A 13,709-nucleotide genomic window follows, 5' to 3' on the forward strand; every position below is an offset into this window, starting at 1 on the left:
CATCAGATTAGCATTGCCATTCAGTGACAGGAGTCACAAGCCCAGCTCTCTCTAGGTTGCCCTGATAATGGGCCCCTAAACGAGATTTTTACATCCATCATTGCCGAGTCCTCGTCTTCTGACACCCAGTTTTACCAGGCATCCCAGGTCACTGGTGAGAGAGAAAATAAATCCCAGCTCCAAGAACAAGCAGACAACTGTTGTACACAGGCAAGCCTTTTAAAAGGATCCCAGCCGTTGCTTCTCTTGGAAAGAGTCGGCAGGACTATGACATGAGTCACGGCTTTCAGGACCCTGCTCCTCCTTTGGTTTCTGCCATCTTCACCAGGACACAGTCCTGAGTGTCCGCGGCACCCACAGCCACCTGACGGCCACATGGCACACTGGTGCCCAGGAGCAGTCATCACACAACATCTCACCAAGGGCTGGCCTTTGCTTCCTTTCTAGAATGTCTTGTTGGCTGCCTCGTCACGGTGGTTCTCAGTGGGGTGCACGTCCCCTAGAAGGCCAAGAGCATCTTCTAGTGGGAATAATATTCCAGGATCTTAGAGGTAGAAGAAGAGTAGGAAGAACAAGAGAAACATGCTCCAAACTATGATAAGACATTCTGAGTCCCCACGAGAGTTAGACACAGAGCACGGGACTTGCAGAAGCCTGGTCTTCTGGCTCGTCTTTGAACACTGATAATAGAGCGTTCATGAATAGAACATGCCAGAATCGGTACATTTATATCTGGCATCAGCACCAGTCTCTTCCATTTAAGATGGATTTACTGAACAGTTCCATATTCCTAAAGTTTCCTTTCTGACAGCTGGTCAGAAGCAATCCATTTATCCCATATATTCTATGAACAGGAAAGGAAAGGCAAAACTACCCTGTCAGACTGTCCATGAAAAGCCCATCGTTGCTTCGCTGTTGCTTGTGGAGGTGAAGCTGGAGATGTTCAAAGCCCCTCACGCCCACTGGCTATGCAAGGGGGCTCCTAAACTTTGCCTCACATCACACCTGGGGCACCCCATCAGAGAGGCTCGGAATAAACCACTGGAATAAACAGACCCACTTCCAGAAATGGGCCAGCCAGTTACGGCGGCCTGGAAAGCCCGCCTCCAGCGCTGGCATCCGAGAGTTCAGGCCACTAAAATAATTGATCATTCCACCTCTCAGTTGGCATACTAACCTCCTTTCTAATTTGTTTCTGGAGTGTTCTGGTTTTCTTTGTTATGTTCAGTTAATACTTGTCAAGCCTCTTTCTTAAGACTTTTCAGTTGGCTTGAGGCACTGGGCCATTTGAAAGCTACAAAACCAGTCTTTCCAGTGGTGGTGACTGTGTGGCTCTAGAGGCAGAAGCGAGGCAAGAAAATGCCCTTGTCAGGACTTCCCTGGGAGTCCGGTGGTTAAAACTCTGCCCTTCCAATGCAGGGAGCTCGAGTTGGGGAGCTAAGATTCCACACATCATGCAGTGAAGCCGATAAATAAAATTTTTCAATGCCCTTGTCACAGATGGAGAGAAGGTGGGAGGCTGGTGGCTCTGATGCTTAAAGAACCGAGGTCATTGAATGAGCCACTGAGGCCCCATGATTCAGTGGGAAAATATTTCTTCTCCAGATCCTATTCTAAGGTTTTATATACTTCTCCCCTGTCCCACATATAAATTAGCAATATGTCACTTAGTAAAAATCAAGTCCAGAAAACAGGCAAGTTACACGAACCTTCCTTGGAGTGCCTCATAAAAAACCAGTGGACTTCTTCCAAAGGGCAGGTCTCCAAATCAAGGGCCAGATAATTCTTCCGTCCAAGAGATCTGACTCTCAGGAGCCAGAATGTCCTAGAAGAGTACCCCCGACAGCTCGCCTCCTCTTTCAGACCTCTTCACACCACTGGCCTTAATGGGGCTTTTGAGGGGAGAGATGAGCGCTTGGTGATAAAAGCCTCCAAAATGAAGAAAGGTCCAAGCAGAGTCAGCTCTGTGCCATGACCAGTTTTTTCTGGCACCTGGAAACTCAGAAGGCTGACACTTTGGTCTAGGGAAAAGGCCAGAAGTGCTTAGGTGATGCTCAGGTTGGAAGTTTCATTACTGCTTGTGGAGGTGAAGCTGGGGATGTTCAAAGTCCTTCATGCCCACTGGCTATGGAAGGGGGCTCCCAAATCTGCTTCACGTCACACCTGGGGCACCCCATCAGAGAGGCTCGGATGGGTGCCCCAGGTCTGTTATCCTATCTCCGAGTGACCCAAGACACAGCCTTAAGAACAAGCTACCCCAAGTCCCACTAGAGAATGGTCTTGGGGCTTCCTTCCTGCTCATGGAAGGAGGACGGTCCTCATGGTGGTGGGCAAGGCCCAGAGGCCAAGACTGGCAGTTTTCTTAGGGGACACACATGCCAGGGGAAAGAGTCTGTCCTTGTCACCAGGGGCATTCTCCTTGTCCCTTAACAGCTCTGTGAATTTAGCCCGAGAGCCACTTTTAGGATGAAAAAATTCATCACAGGGTAAAGGGTGGTGTGAATTTGGCAATTGGGGCATCAGGAAAATTGGGTTTCACTGTGGGGCTTCCTGCAAACCAGCCAACTGAAAGGTCTGGGAGCATTCATGCAGCTTCTGTCACTCTCTGAGAGGTGCCGTCTGCAATGTGTGTGTGTGTGTGTGTGTGTGTGCAGGTGTGTGTGTATGGGAGAGTGCATGCGTGTGCATGTATGTACATGCTTGTGTGCATGCATGTGGGTGCACATGCGTTTTTGCATCTTGCTTCCCCAGGTCCCCTTGCCTCCTTCCTCTCCCCCATCTGCTCTCTCTTGGCCTGGGCCTGCTTCTTCCTCCCTTTACTCCCTGAATATTTCTCCCTCTAGATAGGTTCACCCATTATAATAATCCCATAGCCTCATCCTTTCCCTTCCAGTCCTCCAGCTTCAGTTTATTTCCTCTAAAAGCAGTGTTGTTCATTTTTTAAGAACACCCTGCTACTTGATTCTGCCTGCCCCCCTCCCATACCAATTGGACACCCCTCTGCACCAAAGCAGAGGGGTCCTCTTTGGGGAAAGGGAGCAGCGAGGATGTAGGTGAAGTTACAACTCTGATGACCCAATAAGGCCACTTCCTGTGCCCTTAGAACCTGACAGCCCAGAGTGCAAGTTTCCCATCCTGAAGGGACCTCGGCTAACCCTCTGCCCCCCACAGGCCCATCATCAGGACCTGCAGAGCCCCACTCCCTGGAGCTGCGCTCACCCTCTGAACTTAAGGAACTGTGCTCACTTTTGTGCTGGCCTCACCCAGAGTATAAGGGGCACCTTCCTGAGAAAGTTTCCCACAGGGCTTCTTCATCCAAATAGCAAGTGGTTTCGCTTGTCCACTGTCTGCAGGTTAACTGTCCCATGATTTCCTCATTGGTGGGCATGTCTTAGAGCCAATGCCATGACACCTAAGATGCATAGACACATTTCCTCTTAAACACACTAAGTAGGCATTTGCATTTTAGAAAACTCACTTAGAAGGATGTGTTGGCAATTGCAGGTAACCTCTGAAATCAAGAAATGTGGGTAATTTTCAAAGGCCTGGAGAAACATCTTAAGTATTCTTATCCATTGCCTCCCTCTAAGGAACCCTGTAGCCTTCCACTGCTGGAACGCTGTAGACAGGAGGCCCAGCCTCCGACGGCAGCCTTGGCTCCTACAGTGGCTGACAAGAAGTGACGACTGTTACTGCTCTTATTATGAAGCTGCTGTCATGACTGAGCACATACTATAGGCCAGTGCATGCCTGTGTGCTAAGTTGCCTCAGTCGTGTCCAACTCTTTGCAACCCCATGGACTATAGTCTGCCATGCTCCTCTGTCCATGGGATTCTCCAGGCAAGAATACTGGAGTGGGTTGCCATTTCCTCCTCCAGGGGAACTTCCCGACCCAGGGATTGAGCCTGCATCTCTTACGCCTCCTGCATTGGCAGGCGAGTTCTTTATTGCTATGGTGGTTTAGTCACTAAGTCGTGTCCAACTCTTGGATTCTTGCGACCCCATTGACTGTAGCCTGCCAGGCTCCTCTGTCTATGGGATTCTCTAGGCAAGACTACTGGAGTGGGTTGCCATTTCCTCCTCTAGGGGAACATCCTAACACAGGGATCAAACCTGGGTCTCCTGCATTGCAGGCAGATTCTTTACCAACTGAGCTATGAGGGAAGCCCTTTATCCCTATATGCCAGTATTAAGCACTAAATGTGCACAAAGACCTCGCAACAATGTTCTGAGGGAGGTGCTATTATCCACACTTTACAGATGAAGAAACTGAGGCTCAGAGAGGTTAAGTAAGCTCCCAAAGTCTCGCGGCTGAGAAGAGGCAAATCCCGTTCAGCTGCAAGCCTTCTCTCTGACCATTAGGCTACCCACCCCGAGACACAGTGGAAGCCCCCAAGCCTGAGACAACCGGCCTTCAATAGAGGAGAGCTCCAGGGAGACTTCCCAGGGGCATGCTTGGTCCCTCATAAGGAAATCCCACATATAAAACCCCAACTCAAATTCATTACACAGAGTTTCCCACAGCCCTTCTTTAAATGTAGAGTGACCTTGACACATGTAAAATAGGGTTCAGTTTAGAAAGATGATGTTTGCTGAAGCTTTTCAGAAACAAATGAATTCCTTGAGTCAACATATCCGTATACAAGTAGCTGCCCATGACCTCGGACCAGGATGGGCCAGAGAACGGGAGGACCCAGCTGAGAACCTAGACACACAACATACACACATGCACTTGTACACACACACAAGCTCATGTACTACCATGTGTGTCGCACGTGCCTGCATGCCAGGTTCACACACACACACACACACACACACCAGGGCTCTGAACAAAATCACCCTGCATCCTAAGAGAATGTCAAAGGGATGGACCCAACTGGGACAAAAACTGTCAGGGCAGACCCTTTTTCTCTAATATGAGTGATCCATGATGATCTTTATTTATTTTTGGCTGTGTGGCACATTGGATCTTAGTTCCCCGACCAGGAATCGAACCCACACCCCTTGCATTGGAAGATGGGAGTCTTAACCACTCGACCTCCAGGGAAGTTCCAGATCCCTTAAAAAAATGAACCCTCAAAGAGAAGGAAATGGGTCCCCCTGTCCATTATATAGATGCATTCCGGGCTCAGAATTAGTATCACCCATCTGCACTTCCTCCCACCTCTGGCTCTCAGCCCTACTGACCCACACACACACCTGCCTTAGCCAAATACTCAGGTTCTTTGTGGGGTGGGGTGGACACTGATCCCTAATCCTGTTGAGGAGACTATCCTAATTGAGAGAATCTATTTTCCCCTCTTTTTGTTTATTCTGTCTCTAACCTTAACACATGAATGATCCTAAAGTTTTGATGTTTTTTTTTTTCTTGGACTAAACCATTATTTACAGGGGGAGAGGGGGAAGAAAGGCTCTAGAGGGCCTAAGGGGGATAAGGGAGACCAAGGAGCGCCTGGATTAGATGCCCCCTGTCCATTGGTATGTTTCCATCTATCATTTGGTTTTTCTGGTTTTTCCTGGAGGTTTGCAAGCTGGAAACAAAGAAGGCAAATAAACTAAGATGAAAACCGAATGACTCCATTGACACCACCAAAACCGGTCTGTTCATGTGGCCGATGAAATTCTGCCTGCTGTTGGTGTTGCCTTAAAACCACAGCTGCAAGCAATTCCCACTAAATCCCTTCCCTTTGAAGATGCTGAACAATTGATGTGTGGAAATGGAGACACCACATGGAAAGGGATTTGGGAGCAGGCCTCGGCTCTTAGCTCCAGGATGGCTTTGGAAGCCAGGGTAGCATTTGTGAACCACCCCCGTTTGCCTTCTTTGTTTTGGGGCCACCTCTGTGGCCAGCAGTTCAAGTCATCTGAATTCCCACTTGGTCAGGATGCAGGATGCCAGGGCTAGCATCTCCTGAGGGTCACCTTTGCCCCAAACGGGGCAGAACGAGGCCAGAGAGGGGCTTTTATATACAGCCTCTCAATGCCCACCAGCCATCCGGCCAAAACCTGCAAAACTGCAGACCAAGGTCAGTAGACACACACCCCCAGGAAGCCTTCCCAAAACAGCCAATGAGGAATGATTCATGGCACATCTGCTGGGCTTCTCAAGTGTCCCTCAACCCATTGGAAGGTCCTGAAATTATGATGCATTAAGTTGAAGCTCGTGTGTGTTGACGCCAAGTGCGTCTCTAAATAGAGAGGGGGCTGGAAGGACACGTCGCCAAGCTCAACATTCCTGGATCCAGAGAGAGCACAAAGGCTGAATTGGGAAGGCGGGAATCAACTGGGGTTTGAGGTTTACCTGTAGATGCCCTAAGGGTCCTGCATCCTGGCCAGGATAAGACTGGGCCTCTCCACGCCACAGGCGGAGCTGGCCAGCCTTGACCGAAATAATCATCGTGGTTGGTTTTGTGAACAGGGACACCGAGGTTTTAAAGGAGAGAAAGGGGAGCCGGGGTTACCAGGGCTGGACGGACTGGATGCCCCGTGCCCATTGGTATGGCATCACCCTCCCTTGCCTGCATGGCCAGTATGGCCTTCCCCACGTGTGTCGTTTGTGCCTGTGTGCCTCTCCAACTGCCCTCCACACTCCTGCTCCCTCCATCTGGCCTCCGCTTCCCACCTCTTCACTCTGTGGACACCAAGGGTCACCCTGCCTTGGCTGGCCCTCAGGGGCTCCTGCACAGCCCCCTCTTGCATGCAAAGTCTGCCAGGAAGCTTCTTTTTCTTCCTCTTGCAGCTGCTTCAAAAGCCCATCACCTTAATGTGAGCTGGTCCTGCCCACCCAATGCCAGCTTTAGCTGCATCAGACCCTCCTTTCAGAACAGCTTCTAGACAAAACTGCCACCAGAAAGGAAGCCAGGGAAGTAGTCTCTGCATTAGCTCTCAGGACTGTGACTTCTCTGCCTTCACACACTGCAGTTAGTTGGATGAACATTTGAATGAGATGCCCAAGTTGGCCCCATGTCCCTCTCCACACCAACATCTCACTATTTAGCAGAGGACAGATGGACACCCTTATAAACACAGGGAAGAATGAGGAGTTCTAGAACCAAAGTTAGAGGAGGGGGTACTCTGCCTGACCTTCCAGCACAGACCTGGGATCACTGTCCAGGTGACACCCCAGTACGAAAGGATGGTCCAAAATCAGGATTCTAGATCCTAGAGGGTTCATCCTTTTCTGCTTGAATCCCAGAAGATGCTGCAAGACCCTCCCTTGGTTTCCTCTTTTTTTCCCCTATCTTTCAGTGGTTTGCCACCAAAAAGTCTAAAAGAACATGGAAAGGTTGAGAATGTGGTTAAGGAAGGGAAGGGAGGAGACAGGGAGGAAGGGAGACATCGGGGACCCACTCCTAAGCATAAGACCTGCCTAAGTGGCTACAGTTCTGGTTCCCCAAGGTCCAGTCCCTCTCCAGGAAGGGACCTTCTAGGCTTCTACAGCGATCCTTTCAGCGCACTATGGGGGAAGCAGAAGATGGCCCTTCACTCCACGACAGTTTGCTCACAAGGTTCCTGCCCCCCCTAAATTTCCCGAGGAGGTTTGGAGCTCGTGGAGCTATTTTCATACCAGTAATTGTCAGATGAGAATTCCCAGCCTCACATCCCCACTCCAGGGTCACATAGGAATTATCTTGGGACAGAGGAGAAACAGCTATAAGAAGAGATGCTATGTGACCCTGACAGGTGACCACAGAGCCCCTTGAAGGGACTTTCAGGGACCAGGAGAGGCAGATTAAGCTGACAGAGTGGCTGCTTCCTGTCCCCCGCCCGGTCTCCTGAATCCTCAGCATGCAGCATGCACCTCACAGGCACCTTTCTCAGCCATGGAATCTCCCACGCCCTCCACGGCACCTCCACTGATCATCAACCAGTCATCCCTTCTACCACAGCCTTTTCCAGGATCCCGAAATCTGAGTTCTGCCGGCTGCAGCCCTGGCTCCTCACCCTGCTCTTCACCCACACACTGCCACTGCACCCCCTCCCTGCCTGCCCAGCCCTCCTCTGTCCCCCCTGCCACCGTCCACGTGCCAATGGGAAGCCGCTGTGGCCCGCGGAGGCGCCTGTCCCTCCCAGAGTCCATGGGAAGTGTTGCTCGATGGCGGGCTGGGAAACGGGACCCAGGTCTTCATGGAACCCTGGGATGCACCACCTTCCCCTGCAGAACCTCCCCAACCCAGAAGGGATGGTGAAAGTCACCTTGATTTGACCTTTAATGCAAACTGGCATTTTCTCCAATAATGTATCATTTGTCTTAATTTTGCTGTGGAAGTTTACGTACCTTCCCTTTCTTGTTTGGCGTTGTTGCTGTTTGCCGTCTCCTGCATTGTGTTACTGTGGGCGTGGGGCAGTGGGCGGCAGGGGCGGGGGTGGGGGAGAGGCGGCGCCATTGATCAGGATTTTTAGTACAAGGTAACTAGACTTCTTCAGCACCCGTGCAGGGCCAGCTGTCTGCTGGGCTCCAGGTGAGCAGTTTCCACGCCTGTCATGGGTGGATGAGTAGGTTCAGGCATAGGGGGCTCCCATTCCAGCCCCTCGGGGGCTGACCACTTGCTCGGGTCTCCTGAAACCCTGTGTGCATCTCCTTCTCTGCCCTGGAACCTGGAGTTCTAGAACCTGGGCTGCAGTTCTAATAGACTCAGACTGAGAACCAGATCGCTGCCCTGGTTCAGCCTCATCCTCCCTGCCTGCTCCTCAGGGGTTTCTAGTTTCCCCCAGGGCACCAGAGCAGCCAGGACAGCCGGGCGGAGGAGACTCAGGATGTCCTGAGGCTTCAGGTGCTCAGCGGGTACACCAGCAGAGGGGACAAGTGGCCCCTGGTGAGTTCTCATCCTACCACTGCACAGCCCCCCAAGTCCCCAGAGACAGCAAAGGCTGTGCCGGGAGCTCCGCCTCCTTGCTGAAGGCACCTCAGCCCCACGGTGAAAGCCTGCGAAATCAACCCTCCTCCTCCTTATTGATCAACAGATGGGAGCTGCCTGGATGTCCGCCCCCAGCTGCTAAGGAAGAGAGAGAAATCAGAGAATGAGAGAGTGGGGTGTGTTCGTTCCATAGAGCTGCACCTTCCCCAGGTTTTATGGAGGAGGAAACTGAAGCCTCCAGGTGCTGAGTGGCTTGCCCACAGGCACTGCACACCCAGTACAGCCAGAGAGGAGACCAGCAGGCCTCTGGACTGTCCTCTCCACCACGCTCAGGTCGCCTCTGCTCACGGGCCCACAGGCGATAGGACAGCCCATCTCAGCTTTGAGCTGTCACTACATGTGAGCTCGGCCTGCAAGCAGACAGGCGGGCTTGCTTCCTGCCTCCTTCCGAGGCTAGGCCCTGGGGTAGAGAAGAGAAACAGACAATATCAGGTGGGCCGCGCCCTTGTTCCCCTTATCCTGCTGCTTGTTGGGCCATCCCGGTGAGTCTGAGCCGTCTGCCTTTCTTCCTCACTGCAGGGTGAAGATGGCTTGCCAGTCCAGGGCTGCTGGAACAAGGTAAGCTTTCCCGGGGTTCCAGGGCCTCAGGGCAGAGTTGTACGTGGGCTCCATTTTCTGCCGTGGGATAAAGCATGCACGATTTCCCTTCCAGGCCTTCCTGCAGATGAGGCAGCAAGACATGGGTCCAAAAAGGAACAGTCCCAAAATCAGGGTGCCCGTTAAACATTCCACTCACTGCATGCATTTGAGAACATTTAAAAATGGTTTTTAGGGCATCAGCAAACCCAGTGTATGGAATTTCCATGTTCCTGGACAGATGACATCTTTATGCTTCTTGAGGTTAATTTATACCATACTTCTTCTACAAGGAATTCTAAACCATGTTTCAAAATCAGTTATCATTAGCTAGTCTCATAGTGTTCATAAGAGGCCATTTTAGCCAGATGATGACGTTTATCCAGATGTAGGAAATCTCAGTTGCTTTAAGTATAAAGTCATATGGATTCTATACCTCCTCACAGAGACCTGCCAGCTCGTCATTCAACCCTTCCTCTTGAACTTAAATAGTCAGAGTTTCATGCTTCTGCACATTGAGACCTGCCTACCCTCTCTTGGAGTCCCACAGTTCCTACCAACAGGGAGGTTTCATTTGTTCACACTTGTCTTTGGCATTTGTCATCATTAAAGCCACCTGACACCAAAGGGCTGTGCCCTCAACATAGTCACCCGACTCATCCAGGGCCCCCAATGTGCAAGGCTCCCCGACATGACCAGGGCCATTGGTTTCCTAATCCAGAAACCCAACTTGGTCTTGGAAAAGGCAGCACCTGCCATGCAGTCCCACCTATGGCTTCCCTTCACCTTCCTCCTGTTCAGAGACTTTTCAACAGTCCTCAACCACCACTGTCTCAAGATCTTGGTTCATTCTCATTAACGAGCTGGAGATCCTTACTTGTCCAAGAGTTTGTGCTTAACTAATCCAGTCCTGCCCAGTGACAGCACTCACTTACAGTGAGATGAATCCACTCCTCTGGCTAAGTATCCACCATCTCATTAGCTCACAAGATTCGGTAAAAGCAATGAAACCACCAAGACACCAAGCTGTAGGTTGAGCATCTACTCACCCAGGTACCTAAAACACCCCCTAGCCAGAGAGAGGAAAAGCTCTGCTTTCAAGGGAGATTCCTCCCCAGGAATCTGTCTGTCACTTCATCCTCTTGGTTAATTCCCCTAGACCTAGTTAAAGCTCCAAGAAGCAGGAAAGAGGTGTGTCCCCTAAGAAAAAGATTTTCTTCTTCAGGGTTGCTGTGGATGGTTAGGAGATAGAAATGATTGAGCTTAGCAGGGGAAGAAAAGCTACTCTCGAGAGGTACAATGTCTGGGAGAAGCAAGAAGCAGCTGGAGAAGCAAGAAGCAGCTAGAGAGCCTGATGTCTATTGATTCACATCATGAATTCATTCTGGGAAGATTCGGTAATTCAACAGCCAGGCCTCCAAAGGCTGCATAGAGAGAAAGTGCCCTCTAGTGACCAATGAGGGGAATGACTGGAAAGAAAAAGTGTTAAATAGTTTCCCACTGGATGCTGACAGTCAGCACCAGGGTCTTGGAGGAGGGGGTTCCCGGCTCCCCCAGGTCCCCTACCCAAAGCTCTCCCATCCAACCCAGAACGAGACCTACCTCACTTCCCACAAGGGAAATAAACACCCACAGACACTAACCCCGTGTTGTTCTGTGTTTGTTTTTGTTTTGCAGTGATGCCTCTAACCTGGGATTGGCCTGTGTGTGTGTTTGTACATAGAATATTTATTTTTATACAGTTTTCACTTTTTGAAAATGCCCGAAGTATGATGCATCTTACAGATTATTTTTTAAAAAAGGAAAACCTGAATATTTTGTACAGAAAATACCAACCTCTTCCCTTTTGTTTACAAGATGTTTTGCATACGTCTAAGACTCTAATACACTTTTCATTTGTGAGTACGGCTGTACGTTTGCATGATATTTGTGCACACTTATTAAGTATTGAAGCTTAATAAATTATTGTGTTCCAGTGCCAAAGGGGGCCAACCAGCACTCAGGTGCTGGCTGGTTTGTGTGTGACATCACAGATACAAGAAGGTCCATGGTGTTTGTTAAGCTAGGTGTGTCTCAGAATATTTTAAACGCTTATGGATTTTCACTATTAAAAAAAGTGAAACGTGGAAATTCTTGATCCTGATTCATCACTAAATTAATTACATTCTTTTCTTGTTAAATCAGGAAGTCCCAGAAGCAGGGGTCCTCACAAATATAATGGTTTGAGGACTTCCCTGGTGGCCCAGGGGTTAAGACTCTGCACTTCCACTGCAGGGCACAAGGGTTTGATTCCTGGTCCAAAAAGTTCTACATGTCTTGCAGTGTGGCCAAAAAAAAAAAAGAAAGAAAGAAATATAATGGTTTGAACCATTTTAAGTCCAACAGAGGAAGGGCCAGAACTGTATTAAGCGACGTCTTTGGTAATGCACCCCACGTTCTTGACAGCTCCATGTACAAGGGTGAGGTTCAATTGTGCTGCAACCCTTCAAACCCCCAGGGTTACAAAGGGCTAAGTGCTAGTACTTTTGATTTTTGGTTTGTTTTCCTTCCTTTTGAGCTGCAATCATTAATACCAGCTATTGTTGATGGTGGCCATTCATTTGCTGTAGATTTGCAAGGTCCACTAACAGCTGAAAAGTTTGCCCCAATGGTCTTTTTGCTCCAACAAAGGACATTCAGAAACAAATCTGGTTAAGATATTGGCATTCTGGTTTTTTTTTTTTTAAGAAATAGAATTTTACTGCTTTCTGTACTGTTCTTAATACACTGTTTATAAAGGTCTCACTGCTTATAAATAAAACAAACCTATTTTAATGACTAGGCAAATATTACCTATGGGGTAGCACACAGGTTTACTATTAGGTATTACAACATAATTGGTGCTTCTGAAGGGCTTGAACATACCAAAGTACTTGAGTAATTTAAATACCCTTCCCCATTTTGTTCATACTTTGTCTTTATATACATATATCCTTTCATCATGGACAGCACAAAAGCACACTGGAGCAGAGCCCCTGTCCACATGTAGTCACAGGAAGTCTAAGTTAGTGAGCTTCACATTCGCGGGGCCCCTGCCACGTTGTGGGGTGAGGTTGTACTCACAGACTCTTGTCTGCATGGGACCACATGCTGTCCAAACCCCAGGGACCTTCCTTACTGGTGTTCTTACCAAATGTCCACTCAGATAATTTAGACGTCAGACACCTTCCTCCCCCGAGTCTTGGCTTCCTTGTTTGAAAAGTGAAGCTGTTGAATTAGAGCTGCTCTCTGTGGTCATCTGCCCCTCACCAGGCGGCAGAAGCAGGAAGGACCCAGCCCCAGCTGCCAGCTGGCACAAGTTACTTTTCCTACTGAGGGGGTCCCAGGATGCTGCACTTCCCTGATAATGCCTAAGCCCACTCCCCAGACCCCACCCAGAGCCAGCTGCCCCACCAGGCACAGTGAACACAAGCCTGGGCCTTTGGGGGGCTTTCAGAGGTTAAGACAATATCTTAATATTTTCATTTCTTTTAAATCCAAAAGAAAAAAACTGAATATATAACCATGCATCCAGCCAGGATTATATTTATCTTTCTACCAGAGCAGTCATAAAATGTAATTTAAAAAAATTTTTGTTTTGTTTTGGAGTACAGCTGCTTAACAATGCTGTGACAGTTTCAGGTGGACAGCAAGGGGACTCAGCCGTACATACACATGCATCCATTCTCCTCCAAACTCCCGTCCCATCCGGGCCGCCATGTAACACTGAGCAGAGGTCCCTATGCTGTACAGTAGCACCTTGATCATTTTTTGTATTTTTCTGAAGGAAAGCGTCTGCACAGTCAAAGGTGCCTGTAAGTCACAGCACAGCTTTGTCCGTCCTCTCCTCCTGGAGACATGCTCTTGTCCTGGCTCTCCTGACTTGTGCTTCCTGCAATGCCACCCTCTTCACCGTTTCTTTTGCTTCCTCACCCCTCACCCAAGGTCCTAAGGAATCAGAGTGTAACCTGGCTTTTCCAGACTCACTGCCTCATTCCACTTCAGGGTCTCACTGGAGCAATCAGAACCCACTAGTGATTTTGAAATAGGGTCAAACATACCCTGGAAAGTTCCAGAAGTTGAAATACTGTGTTAGCTGAACACCCTGAAAAACTCTGGGCAAACCCAAACCTTACTTTGTTTCCATCCTCATCTTTTGTTCATTTACTTCTTGCTGTGCTGTGCTGTGCTTAGTCG

At 49.4% G+C, this 13,709-nt stretch overlaps 1 protein-coding gene across 1 annotated transcript in view; it reads left to right on the top strand.

Annotated features, from left to right (window-relative positions):
- COL13A1 (collagen, type XIII, alpha 1) overlaps window positions 1-11,701 on the top strand; it is a 153,570-nt gene extending 141,869 nt beyond the window's left edge. Inside the window, exons 36-38 of the mRNA XM_010852216.1 lie at window positions 5,392-5,478; window positions 9,438-9,476; window positions 11,172-11,701. Of these exons, the coding sequence (XP_010850518.1) occupies window positions 5,392-5,478; window positions 9,438-9,476; window positions 11,172-11,174 (129 nt within the window). The 3' untranslated portion in view covers window positions 11,175-11,701. The remainder of the gene's footprint in view (window positions 1-5,391; window positions 5,479-9,437; window positions 9,477-11,171) is intronic.
- The last annotated feature ends 2,008 nt before the right edge of the window (window positions 11,702-13,709 follow it).

This window comes from Bison bison, unplaced genomic scaffold (genome assembly GCF_000754665.1).
Source record: "Bison bison bison isolate TAMUID 2011002044 unplaced genomic scaffold, Bison_UMD1.0 scf7180017864309, whole genome shotgun sequence".
Taxonomy (NCBI): Eukaryota; Metazoa; Chordata; class Mammalia; order Artiodactyla; family Bovidae; genus Bison; species Bison bison.